This window comes from Rhinolophus sinicus, linkage group LG12, assembly GCF_036562045.2.
Source record: "Rhinolophus sinicus isolate RSC01 linkage group LG12, ASM3656204v1, whole genome shotgun sequence".
NCBI classification, from domain to species: domain Eukaryota; kingdom Metazoa; phylum Chordata; class Mammalia; order Chiroptera; family Rhinolophidae; genus Rhinolophus; species Rhinolophus sinicus.
This window is the reverse complement of record NC_133761.1, coordinates 858,714-873,224: the sequence shown is the minus strand read 5'-3', so window position 1 is coordinate 873,224 and position 14,511 is coordinate 858,714. Positions and strand designations below refer to the sequence as shown.

The following is a 14,511-nucleotide window of genomic DNA, read 5'->3' as shown; positions in this document are numbered from 1 at the left end:
GGGGAAAAATATGGCAAAAATGAAAGCCACAGAAAAACCAGCCAGGCTCCAGTGACATTTGGATCCAAACGGATTTATTTGTGTGTTTTTTTGTTTTTTCTCCTTTCCTCAGTTTTGTAGCAAATGAAAACAGAACCCAACAAAACCCAACAACACAACAAAACTTTAAACGGGTCGCCCGAGCATCCTACTCGAAGCGCTCAGCAGGAACGGGGGCTCCCGGAGCCAGGACAGCGGGCGTCCTGGGCCGGTCAGGCCTGCAGCGGCCAGAGCACCGGCCTCTCCACCCTCTCTCCTGCTAGTCCAAAAAGCATCAGGCTTTAAAAAAAGATTTCACAAACAAAACGAAACACAACTTAAATTAAAATAAATACATTTTCTTCACCCGCCCCCATGCTAGAAGGTTCAAGCCAAAACCTCCTCTTAAATTTTTTTTTTCTGCTACAAACACTGTGCATTACTTTTTGATTTCGTCCACTTCTCTTGAAGGTTAAAATAAGATATATTTCCCCGGGGGTCATAAATACGATCTGGTGCATAGAGAAATAGCAGCGCGGGAGTCCAGGCCAACCCCACCCCCCTCCCCCGTCGAGTACAGTTGGGCAGCAGGTCTAAACACAACCTCAAGTTCCTGGGAACGCGGGAACAGGGTGGGGGCAAGCGGGCAGGCGGGCAGGCAGGGGCCGGGACCCTCCGAGCAAGTGACACATGCTGGGATACGCGGACGTCCGAGGGTGACCTCGGCGGGAAGGAAAGAGCGTCTTCCAGGGCTTTCTTTTCTAATCACCGAGCAAAATAAATATAAATACTTAAAAAATAAGGCGGCTTTTAAAAGGAGGAGTAAAAAAGGGGCAAGGAAGAGAGGCGAAAGAAAAAGAGGGAAGGGTCGGCGGGGCTGCCCGGGGGGGACCGCGCCCCCTCGGCGGGCAGGACGGCATCTGGGCGCTGACGGCGCGCGGTATATGTACACGTGGACGCCTGTAAGTTCGACCTGGCGCGCCTTTCCTGGAAATCACCGCGCCCGGTGCGCGGAGGAGTTGCGACCCCGCAGGTGCTCGGGCGCCGGTCTGCGAGTAAGAGGGCCGCGCCGCAGGAAGGCGCCTCCGGTCCGGCGCCTGCGGACCTGGAGCGGGACGTGCGGGGCCAAGCCCGGCCGGAGGAGGCGGAGTTGGACACGGACGGCCTTGCGTCCTCGTCCTGGGCCGCGGAGTCCTAACCTCTTCCCGGCGGCGGCGCGGGCTTGGGTCTCGAGCTCACAGGTAGAAGTCGGGAGCGCCCTTGGCCCCGCCGGGGCCGGCCTGCGGCGGCGAGGACTCCCGCGGGAAGCCAGCCCCGCCCGCGCCCCCGGGGCCACCGCGGCCCGCCAGCTTCTCGTATTTCTCCTTATACAGGTCCCGCTCCTTGGCCAGGCGCCCCACCTCCAGCTTCAGCTGCTCCACCTGGCTCTGGAGCTGGCACTTCTCGCTCTCCAGAATGTGCCGCTGCTGCACCCGCTTGAAGCGGCACGACTGCGCGTAGCCGCGGTTCTTGAGCGTGCGCCGCTTCTGCTTCAGCCGGATGACCTCCTCCTTACTGAAGCCGCGAAGCTGCCGGTTCAGCTCTCGCACCGACATGGACACCAGCTGGTCGTCGGAGAAGCGCTCCTCCAGGCGCACGTGGTGGCCCGCGCCGCTGTGGCCCGCGCCGCCGTGGTGGTGGTGGTGGTGGTGGTGATGGTGGTGGTGAGCGCCATGGTGTGCGCCGTGGTGGTGGCCGGGGCCCACGTCGTCCGCACCGCCGCCGCCCGCGAAGCCCTGGCCCCGGAAGGCCTCGTAGGCCGCGGCGGCCGCCGGGTGGTGCGCGCTGTGGTGCCCGGCGTGGTGGCCGCTGCCGATGAGCGCCTCCACCGCGTCCTCCGGCGTCAGGTTGAGCGCCTCCGGGTTGAGGGGGTGCTGGTAGCCACTCATCCAGTACAGATCTTCCAGCGCCGGCTTCCCCGGGGCGCCCCCGACGGCGCCGGGGCCCCCGCTCGCCGGCCCCGGGGCGCCCCCCGCCTGCGCCGCGCCGCCGCCCCCGGCGCCAGCGCCGCCAGCCCCGGTGCCGGGGCTGGGCGCGCAGAAGCTGGGCGAGGAGGGCACGGAGGAGCAGGGCGTGCTGAGCGGCGTCGACGACAGCGAGCCGGGCGGCAGGCGGTGGCAGAAGCGCTCAGCCTCGGGTGGCTCCTTCTTCACCTCGAACTTCATCAGGTCGAAGTCGTTCACGTACTCGATGGCCAGCGGGCTACTGGGCAGCTCGGCGCCCATCGCCAGCTCCGTGGCCATCGCCCGGGGCCCCGGCCCCGCTGCCGCGCCTGGTTGCGCCCCGACGGAAGGCGTGGGGGGGGGGGAGCCGCGGGCCTCTCCCCCCCCTTCGATTCCCACGGGCGTCGGGTCCCGGTGGGGTGGCCGCGGCTGGAGCGGGGACCGATCGGGTGCCGCCGCGTAGAAACGCGCAGGGAAAAGTTTCGCGCAGTCAACTCCGGGGCGACCGCTGGGGACGCCGCCGGCCCAGCCTCTCGGGCGGCCTCAGACCGCTCCCTGGAGGGCGCAGGCCAGCCGCACGTCCCTGTCCCAACGCCAGCGCCCGGGCAGGTGGCCGGGCGGGTGGCGATGCAGCCGCAGCCTCCGGCTGCTGGGGTTCCCCGCCCTCCGCCCGCGAGCCGCCGGCCCCGCCTCCACGGCAGAGCGCCGCGCCGGTCGCTCCCCTTTATAGAGCCGGTTACGGGGGCCCGCCTCCCAGGGAGGGACGTGCGTCCCTGGACCAATTGGAGCCCCAGACCCGCCGCCCTTATTTGCCTATCCCCATGGCAACCTGGAGCCCAGCTGTCAATCTCCAGCGGGGAACAGCTGTGGGAAGGGGTGGTGACCCGCCGCCGGGGAGAGGAGGGGGCAGGGCCCTCTGGTGGCCGCCGCGGGGGACTGCACCCGCAGAAGATATGGGGGGCGCGAGGACGCAAGACAGAGAAGGGTGCCGGGCGCCGGGTCCGGCTTGCGGCCTCTGGGGCCTCGCGCCCGCTACGGGACAGCTGGAGAGTCTCGGAGAACAGAGGGCTCCCCTCGGTGCCTCGGTCCCCCCGCCGCCTCGCTGGCCGTGAACCCGCAGCCCTTTCTCGACTGGCGGAGAGGCCGCGTCCAGCCCGCTGGCGTGGCGGCGCCCGGACCTTCCGGCCTCCTGACACGGTGACACTGCGGCCCGGCGGGCGCTGCGCGGGGCACGCCGGTTATTTTTAGCGCTTGGTTCAGGCGGGTTCAGGAATTCAGTCAACAAAGTTGCTGGCACCTCTGTGCGGCGGGATGCACGCGGGACGGCGGGGCTCCAAGGGGCGCGGAGGGGATGGCGGAGTGGGGGTGCACGGGCGGGCACGCGGCGCGGGCTCGGCTCCGGAATTAGGAATCCCCGGCCCCAGCTGCCCACCCGCCCTGGTCTGGCGGGGCTTCGGGGCACGGTGCTGGGTTGGGTGGGCATGGGGGAAGGAGGTGGGAAAGCTCCAGCACGAGGAGAAAATGCGAGGGACAGGGCCTCACGAACCGAAGGTGAATCCGGTTGTCCACGGTCGGTGACTGGGAAAAGGGCTGTGGAGCTGTGGGTGCCAGGAGCAAGGGAGAAGTCCCTGACATCGCCCCTCAGGGGTCAACGGGTATGAGAAGGGCCACCCAGGCTGCGGCCTGACCCAGAGCGCCCCCCCCCCCGCCCCAATTCTCTATACTGCTGTTACATAACTTTTACAATCTAAAAATTCAGTATTAAATGTAACCGTTTATGCACAGGAAAAACAGTCTGGAAAGATGTGGGCAGTGTTACCAGGGGTAGCCTAGCCACTTACTGGGGGCATTTAGCTCCCAGGGCTTGTACCTTGTTCCAGCTCAAGTGTCTATAATAAAAAATGTCGTACAATTGGGAGTGAAATCCCACTTCCTAAGATATCATGGGGTGGCCTGGCTGTCCTGTGCCAGGTGGGCACCCCATTCCCCTTCCCCCTCACCCCATCCTGCAGGCTGGGCAAGGACTCCCGTCAGGCAGGGCTAGGCAAAGCGTGGGCACCCCCCAACAGGGATGGCCCAGCAAGTGGCAGAACCCAGGCCCCAGGCCAGGTGCTTGGACTCCAGGATGCATTGCAGGGTTTGGGGTTCCCTTTAAAGCCTCACATGTCCAGAGGCCCCCCGCCTCCCCGGAGTGAAGCTGCATTGTGAGCTGGTGGTGCGGCTGCCTGTCTGACAGGGAGAGTGCCTGCGCTGGACTGCTGTGCCTGACCTCTGCCCTTCACGCCTCTGGACCAGGCAGGGGTTTGGTCCCAAACCCAGAAGGACCCTGGCAAGGAGGAGCCCAACACCAGGGGTCAATGTGGGCTTCCTCACAGCTCCTGGCCTCAGACCAAGGGGCACGGACCCACGGCCATGCCCGGGCTCTGTGGCACCCTGGTCGGTCCAAGCATCTCCGCTGTCCCTAGAGGTGCAAGGAGACAGCTGAGGCCAGGGTGGCCTTGCACATCAGCCCTGATGCCCCCGCCCCGCCCCGCCTACCCTGAGCCTCCTCCAGACTCACACTCAGCTACCACTGAGACAGTTTCCCCACATCCAGCCCCAAAATGGGATGTGTAAGGACGCTGGGCCCTGCGCCAGCCCAGAGCCAGCCACCCCTTCATTTGCTCACACACTCACATTCAATTACCTTGCACATATCACTTATTTCCTCACTCATTCATTCATTATCCACTAGGAGAGAGAGAGACAGTGCAAGGCGGCTGTACTCAGAACTGGGTGAGAGGCACAGGGACATTTGGGGCCCAAGTCTCCCCCACCCGAGAGCAACCCGGAAGGAAAGGGCTGCCAGAGGCTGAGCTGGGCACCCACATCCACTACTGGCTTAGGCACCAGGCAAACTCCCCTGGCCCTGGACTTGGCCTCAGGTTGGACTGGCTTTCTAGAAGTTCTCTGGGCCAACAGGCCTGCCCTCAGCTCTTGGCCACCTCCAAGCCTGGGAGCGGGAGACCCTGCAGAGGCCCACGGCCCTCCCGGGCTCTGGCTGGCCTCTCCGTCCACCCCCTGGCCTCCGCGTACTTGGTCCGACCTGTCAAGTTTCAGCCAGCCAGGATGGAAAAGAGGCCATCAGCCCCTGTACACAGGTTCCTGAGGGCGTGCCCATCCAGCTGCCCAGTGGGCTCCTGCGGGTGGGTGTGACAGACTGGCCCAGCCCTGGGAAGATGCTGGCCTTGGTGGTGGGGATGGGGCTATTAGGAGGCGCCTAGCTGAGTGTGGGGAACAGAGGCTGGGAGGGCCCAGGTCCCCCTCCTGTCTGCCAGGAGTGTCTGGTAGAAGTGCCACAACAAAAGCAAACAGGTGTCACAGTGGCCCGCGGGGCAAGGCTGTCCTGTCCCTCCCTCAGTAGTCGGTTTTGTGGCCGGGAGAGGAACGCACCAGCTCCCAGAAAGGGCTCTTCCTTCCGATACAGCACTGCCGCACTCCTAGGGCCTCTCACACCCACCAATCAGCCCTGGGACCCACAGAATTCCACAGGGACTGCTCATGTGGCTCATCATTAAACCTACCCTACAAATCTTGATTGAGCATCTACTATGCGGCAGGCTGCCTGCCCCAGGGGCACCTTCCACCAGTAAGGTTTTCCAGGGATGCCTGATGGTGTAATGCAGCATTTCAGGACAGTCGGGCTTTGTGGCAGAGGGTTCGTCCTGGGTGTGCAGAATGACTGGTCTCTGACCCCGACAGCTGGGAGGATTAGAAGGACACGCTGAGGAGGCCTGGCCTGATGTGGGGAGGGATCAGGAGCTCGCATGGCCCTGCTGAGGTGGGGCCCACTGTGCGGGCCCGACAGCCACCTCTGCCGGGAGCCTTAGTGCACGTGGCTCTCTGCAGTTGTGCATCTGTCCTGTTGCAGGGCACACAGGTTTTCAGATCCCCACTGTCCACGCTCCATCAGAAAGTACTTGTGCCCAAGAACCAGTGTAGGCGGTCTGGACAAGTCATGTTTGTCCCTCGGAGGCAGCTCCTGAGCTGGGCGAGTGGCCACCTGCCGGCTCCCCGCATGGAAGTTAGGAGGTGAAGCTGCAGTAGGGCCGTGCTCAAGGCCTCTCTGAGGCTGGCATTTCCTCCTGGGCTCAGTGGCCACAGGCCTGGCGCTCGCCCCACTTGGGAGGCTCCATTGCCCTCAAAATGAGGAGTCCACTGTAATGCCAGCGTCATTCTGGGGACGCACACTCAGCAGCTGCTTCCTTGGGGAAGGGCTGCATGGCCACTGGCACCCCCCAGCCCATGCTTCCTGCATAGCCATGCCGGGAAGTTCTTTCTGCACCCTTGCCCGTTGCTCCTCACATCTGACACCAAAGGCCCCAAACATGCCCCAAGACCTGCCAGCTTGGAGCTCGGATAGTGGACCATGCTCCGGGTCTCCCTCAAATGAAGCTCATCCCTCCCCTCCAAGCTTGAGGGTCTGTAAGGGCCCCTCCTCCCCGCTACAGGCTCTTAGCCCACATGGTCCACTCTGCTGGTCACATGACTTCAGGTCTCATCTAGCCAGCTGGCCTTCCCTGCCCAGGCCACCTGCAGTGGCAGGAGAGCCAGAGTGAGGACACCTCACTGCACCTGGCTGCTGCCCTCACGTGAGGCTTGCTGTCCTTGAGAAGCGGTGTCCCCTGCCGCAAGGGCAGATCATGGGAGGGCACGAGCCCAGCCAGGGTGGTAGGATCCAGAGGAGGGGAGGCGACCCTTCCTGGGCAGGAAGTGTGGTTCTGGCAAAGGCCTGAGGCACCCCACTTTGTCTGGATTGGGGGTGACCTGGACCTTCATCCTTGAGGATCTGTTGGCCTGTCCCTTGGCACGAGAACCCCGTGACCAATGGGCACCCTTAGCTTAGAGGAATGGCTCCCTCCTCCCACCTGGAACAGGGATAAGGCTGAGCCGGTCCCCAAATGGGTAACAGGGAATGGGGTGGGGCAAAACTGGGCCCAGAAGCACAGGGCAGCCATCAGCCCAGCATCTCTGGCTTCCAGAGCACCCAGCCTTTCTGGAGCCTTCCATGCTGGTCTCTGGCTGTCAGACTGGCTCCTTCCAGGCGATGGGCTACAGCGTGGGGCACTGGGGTATAGGTCGCACTCTCTCTGCCACTAGGTGATGTGGGGGCCTCCGTCTGCACCCTGGAAGCCGAGACGCCACAGTTCAGATCAGGCCTAACCAACAACCGTGTCTGTCTGTCCATCCCGGCACAGGAGAGAGAATTTATACTCAGCCCTTCCATCGCCAAGCTTCGCTCTTTGTGGAGAGCTCACAGAGGGTGTCGAGGGGCCCCTAGGGGAGGAGGAAAGAGGCTGGGGTGGCCCTGCGGCCTTCCCTTGTCAGCGCTTGGCCTGGGGTCTGTGACTCACAGTGCCCACTTGCCCCACCTCCAAGGGCCTGGGCCGAGGCTGGCACAGAGGGACCCAAGGGGTAGCCAGCCAAGGACACGTGGCCTGGATGTGTTGGGCCAGAGCAGCCCCGGGGCCAGGCAGGGGAAGAGAGCCGCCCACAGGGGCTCCTCAGTTTACTGACTGGTGGGGAGGGCCCCTTCTTCTGCCCGTCTAACTCCAGAACCCACTCCTACTGCACTGGCTGCAGGCGGCCCAGTGTGGGGTCCTGGGCAGTGGCCGGCCCCAGCGACAATCACCAAATGACCAGAAACTCGTGCTCTGCTTGATGGAGCGTGAGCTGTCACAGACGCGTGTATCCGCCTTGGCTCTTGTCACCTTTGGGGCTGGTATGGAGATGCCCCATCCCACAGACAGGGCTTGGTGGACGCAGGACCCCCAGACCCTCGTGTGGCTTCGTGGGGGTGCAGTGTCCACCCCACCTGAACGCAGGCTGGGCTGAGGCACCTGAGTCCTATTGCTTCGGCCAGTGCTGCCCCTTCGACCCAGGCCCAGAGGGGCTGGCAGAGGACAAGCGGCCATGCAGCAGGCCAGGCCGGGAGCAAGAGAGCCCACAGCACACGGGGTGGGTGGTCAGGCAGTTGCTGACGGAGAGGTGGCGGTGCAGGATGGCCACCCCTGGAGGGCAATCCTCTGAATGGGCCTGCGCCCCTCCAGACCTTGGCCCGAGCCTCCAGGGCCCCTGTCAGACCAGACCCTCTCCCAGGCCTCCCTGGGGCCCTCTGGAAACACACCTCCAGCATGGTAAGCATGAGCCTGGATGAGCTGCCTCCCCACACCCGTTGTCCCCTGCTGTGGCCCAGCCACTCTCTTGAGATGCCCAGGGAGCTCTGGAGGGAACCTCAGCTTGGGGTACTCTGGCCCCAGCCTGCTGTGTCCGTGTCCCCAGGGCCTCCTCTGGTCCTCTCCACACCACAAATCACACTGGCTTGGCCATGGGGGCCAGGCAGCCCCCGCCTCTCTGAGCCATCTCAGGGAGGCGGGAAGTGAGCCCAGAGGTGGTGCGGGGCTGTGCCTTTGCCCTGCCGTTCTTGTTTAGGTCCAGAGCCAGGTGGGTGGGTGGGAGGGCAAAATGGGGGCCACCGGGCGGGAGGCTCTAGAGCCCCCAGGTTCTGTGGCCAGTGGTGACTCTCTCCAGGACGCCTCTCAATCTCTGGCCTCCCGGCGCCCCCGGGGGCACCCACAGGACCTGTGGGCAGCCTTTGGACAACGTGCTTCCGTCTAAGTTGGTGCGCAGTAGGCTGGGTGGTGGCGTGGCAGGGGTCAGGAAAGCCAAGCAGACACAGGACAGAACCTTTATTGCTGAACACGTGCTCGCCAGGGAGGCCAGGCCAGCAGCCTCTCCCTCAGGCAGGAGTCGGCCACTGCCACACCCATAGTGGGCACAGGCCTGCACCTCTCAGGCAGGAAGGTGGGAGCATGTCCTGGGTGGGAGGCTGGGGAGCCAGGTGGGGAGGTATTGAGACGCAGAGGGGCCTGAGGGCTGGGCCCAGCCTGAGGGAAAGGGTGAGGCCCTGGGCACACACTGGTCAGGGAACGCTGAGAGCCACATGGGCAGTGACGGCCCTGCGGCCCCTCCTCTGGGGCGGTGGCAGGTGGAGCCTCCTTCCTCTCCAGGGACGAGGGGCTGAGGTAGGCACGGGCTGGCACCCTGGGCCCTCACAGACGGGGCTTGATGTGCAGAGGTCTCCCTGTTCCGAGAAGGGCAGAGGTCAGGCGCCAGGAGCCCCCAGCCAGGAACACCCCTCCCCACCGAAAGCTTCCCAGGCAGGAAGGTGGCTGCTGGCAATGGCGGGGAGCAGCTTTGGACAGGCCACCCTGGGGTCCAGCCATTGAGTGGGATGCAGGCCTGGCCTGGGTGCCGAAAAGATGGGTGGGGGAGCAGTGGCCCGCAGGCTGGGGGCCCCTGGGCAGTGGGGGGAGCCAGTCTGTGGGCGGAGCTGCAAACAGCAGGCACAGACGCACACGCTCACACTGCTCACACCGCTCACACTGGAGCACATGTGGTGGCCAGGCCATGCCTTAGAGGGAAAAGCTGGGGCACGTGTGAACAATTGGCTGGGTGGGGATGGGAGATACCGCGGTCCTGTGCAAGGTGCCAGGGCTACAGCCAGAGGTCAGGAAGGGGCTAGAGGACGGCTCCTGCCCTATGTGCCCCACACTCGGTGAGTGCCAATGCCTCTCCCTTCGTAGGTAGCCACCTCACAGGCCGTTGTTCCCGCTAACCACAGATGTGTCTGTGAGGCTGCTGTCCGCGTGCCCCACCAGCCCACCTCTCTTCCTGGGGACCCTGTGAAGGGCTCAGCCGAACCAGAGCCCAGAGTCAGGCCTAGCCAGCCAGGGCTCAGGCCTGCAGTCTTGACAGGCCCCGGCGCCCACCCCTCCTGCTCTGGGGCCCTCCCAAGCCCACCTCCGCCTACCCCTCCCGCTCCCAGCCCTGGCCTGAGCTGGGAAAGAAGGCTGCCTGCTGGGGGCTCCCAGCCAGGGGAGGTCTCTGCAGCCTCCCTGGGCCTCGCCCACCCTGCTTGCCTCCTCTGACTCTGGGGTTGCCAGCCATGTTCCTGACCTTACAAAAAAATATTTAAAAAAGAGGTGGCTGCCTCAGGGCCCCCACCCTAGTGAGCCGCACCCAGGTGGCAAGCTGTGGCCCTGGTCCTGGTGGGCAGGTGGAGGGCCTGGCCACAGCCTTGCGCCCCCGAAGGGGGCCGTAAACAGGTGGTGTGGGCCCGGCCCCTCTGTGGCCGCGTTCGAGCGTGCTCAGCGGAGCTGTTAGAGAAGGCTGCAGCAAGCATCTTCCATTAACGTTACGACCGTGAAATATGACAATAAAATGATAGCCGTATGGTGGCAAATTTGCAGCCCGCCGAGCTGCGTGGGGTTTATCGTCACTCAAACGCGCGGAGAGCTGTAAAATGTTTACAGAAAGGGTCGTTTGCAGCCATAAAATCCTCTTTTCTCTCCTAAACAAGGCTGAGTGGAACCATTTACCAAGCCCCAAATGTTCATCGGGGAGAGGGCGCATCTGTTCTCTCCAGGAGTGTGCGCTGATCTTCCAGAACAAATTAACAGAAATGGGTGCTTTCTAATTAAATCAGCCCTCAGCTGGGGTGGTCCATGAGGGCGGCCCTGCCCCTGCGGGTGGCAGGTGCACACCTGCCAGCCGGGACAGGGCACAGCAGTGCCCAGCCCACGCTGGGCTCTCCAGAACCATCCAGGCCACAACTGGAGATTCTAACTCGGTGGGTCTGAGGTGGGCATTGAAAAAGAACCCCTGGCTGTGCTGAGCTGGGCTCTGGGGCACCTGCCTACCTGCGTCCTTGGTGGGGATGCTCCTGGGGGTCCGGGCCCTGGGCTGGCCTCCTGGGCTCGGTGAGGAGTGCAGGGAGATGAAGGCAGGCAGCTTGGAGAGGCTGCCAGAGCCCGTCAGCACCGAGGTGGCCTCCTCCTGGAGAGACAGTTCCTCCCGGTCCAAAGACAGGGAGGGGGGAGAGGGAGAAGAGGGGGCGGAGGGGGTGGAGGCCTTCGATGACAAGGGACAGGCTGAAGCTGCAGCTAATGCCCGTGGGGAGCAGGGACGGGAGGCCGGGCCAGCAGCCACAGAGGTGGGGGAGCTGGGCGTCTGTCCGGTGGGGCGCTGGGTAGCCGAAGACTTCCTGTAGGAAAGGGAGGGGAGCAGAACAGTGAGGGTGGGCGGCGGATGGGCGGGGGGGCGTCTGGAGGTGCCTGTCCCCGTGGCAAGGCTCTGGGCCCGTCCCCACCCCTTCCTGCCTCAGCAGCCATCAGCATCAGGTGCAAGGCTGGCTCTGGGCCCAAGGACCGCTGGTGCCATCAAGGGGCCGGTGAGCCCTGGCACCACTCCGAGCCTGTCCTCACCTTCCCAGCCTGCCCTCTTGGTCCACACAGGCTCCCACACTCACGGGGCAGGTGAGCACGACGTGGCCCCCAATGCTGTGGGCACCCAGCATCAGATCCTGCTCTCCTCTGGGGAGTAGGAGCGAAGCCCCCCGCTGTCCTCCATGAGGTGCTCTTGGCTCTGTCCAGCCTGAGATCTGGGGTGCGGCACCTCTGGGGACCATGTGATCCTCAACTTTGGACTGAGGTTCCTTTTTGGGTCTGAAGCCCAAAGAACTGGAGGGGGGTAGGGGCTCCCCCAGAGCGGGAGGACTGCTTCCTGAGCACCTCTGAGTTGACACCCACAGCACCCACATCCCCGTCACCTGCTCCTGGAGGGTATGTCGCTGGGCTCTGGGGCTGGGGCTGCCCGCCGGCTGAGGCACTTCCGGGTGCGGTGGAGCAGCTGGCACTGGGCGGCCCGGGGGCAGATGCCCCTGCGGGAGAAGTCAGGACACAGCAGTGTGTGCTTCTTCTTGCACTGCAGAGGGAAGGTGCAGCTGGGCACGGCCCTGCACTGCTGTGCAGCAGCCGCGCCAAGCAGCCCCACCTGGCCTGCCCCACAGTCCATAAGGTGCACCCTGAGCAAGCCTAGGGCGAGGCTGTGCCAGGCTGGGTGGGGGTTCCTGGGGTGCTAACCCCTCCTCCTGAACACAGCTCACCCATTCCAGCAGAAGATGGGGTGGGGTGGTGGAGGGGATGGGTGGACTGGGGGGCTCGAGGCCTTGGGGAACCTCACTGGGAGGGGTTCAGGCTTCAAGCCCGGGGGTGTGGCAGGTCAGCTGAGGCCACTGCAGGCCTCATCCACCACACCTGTCACGGTGGCTAATTATACCCACGGGGGGCGTGCCATCCAGCAGGTGCTCGGACCAGAGGCCTCAGCTCCCACCTCCCCTCGGCCCGCCTGCCCCTGGGTGGGGGCTGCAGGCCTTGTTGTGCACCTCCTTCCAGAGAAGGGAGTCCTATTCTCCTCCACCCCCGGCAGCTGGCTTAGTGGGTAGGACCAGGGAGGAGAGGGCCGGCATGTTGCGAGCCCTCTCATGTTGGACCAGGTGACAGGTGGCAAGAGACACAGACCTGGACGAGAACCACCGCAGTTAAGTTGAAAACTGGCCACAGTGCTCGCCCAGCTTGGGGATGACCAGCGGACTGGGACATACCTCCTCCCCGCCCAGAATCTCCCTCCTGGGCTCGGTCCTCAGAGCTCCCAGCACTGGGACCCAGAGCCCGGCCGAGGACCTCATGGAGCGTGCACGCACCCTCTGAGCAGGATCTGGGCTCTGGCCCCATTCTTTGTTTGTTTGTTTGTTTTGTTTTGAATTTATTGGGGTGACAATTGTTAGTAAAATTACATAGATTTCAGGTGTACAATTCTGTATTACATCTTCTATAAATCCCACTGTGTGTTCACCACCCAGAGTCAGTTCTCCTTCCATCACCATATATTTGATCCCCCCTACCCTCATCTCCCACCCCCCACCCGCCATTCTTGTCCCCATACCTGGACCCCCGCTGCCACCGAGGGGCGAGAAGTCCCTCACACTGGTGCGTGGGAGCAGGCTGGAGTTGCAGGGCCCCTGAACACCACTGCACCCCATGCCAGCTCATCCCTGTGGGGGTGCTGCACCCCTTCTGCCCCAAGCAGAAGGCAGGCTCAGGCTTGCTCACTCAACCATTCACTCATTCATTCCTCCCACCAGAGCCGAAGCCCCTCTGCACTGGGCCTGGCCGGTGACAGTGTCCTGACACGCAGCAGCCCCGTCCTTGTGGGGCCCACGCTGAGAACACAGACCTGAAGAAACGCTGAGGTACCAGTGGGGTCTTCTGGGAAAGAGGCTGGTTTGGGTGGGCAGAGGGGACAGGAAGGACCCCTGGGTGGCGAGGGTCCAGCACTGGCCAAGAGCAGACCCACTGCCAGCAGACCCTCCAGCAGCCAGCCCCTGGGCGCTGGCTGCACGCAGAGATGGCCGGGGCGCCTGGGCCTGCGCTGTTCCATGCGGGGGCTGAACGCCACGGCTGCTCTGAGCCAAAATGGCAGTGTAGGCGCAATGGGCAGGAAAGGAAGAACGTAACAGGGCATTTGTGCTTCCTCCTTGATTACATGTTGGAATTTGTGATACACTGGGTTAAATAAAATTCGTTATCACCAGTTTTTGTTTGTTTTTACTTTTTAAGGCAGCTACTAGAAAACTTAAAATCCCACATGGGGTTCACATCTAGCTGACCTACCTACTGGGCAGTGCCCCTGCCACTCAGGCCAGCAAAGACAAGTGGGGAGCCGTGGCCTCTGGTGTCCCCCTACTCGCCACCCCCTAGGCCAGGGAGGCTACAGGAGAGGCTTGGTGGGGAGTAAGTACGGCACCCCATCTGGCACCCTCTTTTGTGTGTGTGTGTGCTTTTTCTCTTTTTGTCTTAGTGAGTCTACACAAGGGTTTGTCAAGGTTATTGATCTTTGCAAGGAACCAGCTCTATCCAGGAGTAGCAGGGACACCCCTCGTCAGGTGTCAGTGGGGGTCCGAGTGGGGAACGTGGACTTCACCCCCCTTGGTGCCTCCTCCCCCTGCCCCCCTATGGGAGTGGTGTCAAAGGAACCAGCTGAAACAGGTTTAAGATCCAGACTCTCCGAACAGCCAAAATGTCCAAGTGTCAATAGAAAGTGACTCATCATACCAAGAGCGACAAAGAACTCAAACTAAATAGAAAAAAGACAACCAATGTCAATGTGAAACACACGATGTCGGAGTTGCCTGAGAAAGATTTTAAAGTAGCATTATAACTGATTCAACACGCAACTACAAATAGCCTTGACACAATGAAAACATAGCAAGGCTCATCAAAGAAAAAGAGGATATAATGGAAATTTCTGAACTGAAAGATACAATAACTGAAATAAAAAACTCAGCATATGGGCACAACAGAATGGAGGGTACAGAGGAAAGACTCGGTGAACTGAAGACAGAACAGAAATTAACCAATCTGAGCAACAGAGAGAAAACAGACTTCAAAAAATGACGGGCACCCCCAGGACCTGTGAGAATACAACACATGACCAAACATTCATGGACTGAGATCTGTAGAAGGAGAGGGGAAAGAATGAAAAGAAATTAGGGCTGAAAACATCCCAAATTTGCATAAAAATCCCACAAGCCTACAGATTCAAGAAGTTGAGTGAACCCCAAATAAGAAAA

General features: G+C 62.5%; 2 protein-coding genes across 3 annotated transcripts in view; both read right to left on the bottom strand.

Annotated features, from left to right (window-relative positions):
* Window positions 1–52: 52 nt before the first annotated feature.
* MAFA (MAF bZIP transcription factor A) lies at window positions 53–2,716 on the bottom strand. The gene has a single exon (XM_019712175.2). The coding sequence runs from the start codon at window positions 2,298–2,300 to the stop codon at window positions 1,254–1,256; it is 1,047 nt and encodes a 348-aa protein (XP_019567734.2). The 5' UTR covers window positions 2,301–2,716; the 3' UTR covers window positions 53–1,253.
* A 5,997-nt stretch (window positions 2,717–8,713) lies between these two features.
* Window positions 8,714–14,511, bottom strand: part of ZC3H3 (zinc finger CCCH-type containing 3) — a 67,148-nt gene continuing 61,350 nt past the window's right edge. For both annotated transcript variants that reach the window (XM_019712293.2, XM_074316298.1), the window contains exons 10-12: window positions 11,650–11,804; window positions 10,742–11,085; window positions 8,714–9,123 (exon numbers count right to left, since the gene is read on the bottom strand). In XM_019712293.2, the coding sequence (XP_019567852.2) occupies window positions 9,092–9,123; window positions 10,742–11,085; window positions 11,650–11,804 (531 nt within the window). In that variant the 3' untranslated portion in view covers window positions 8,714–9,091. The remainder of the gene's footprint in view (window positions 9,124–10,741; window positions 11,086–11,649; window positions 11,805–14,511) is intronic.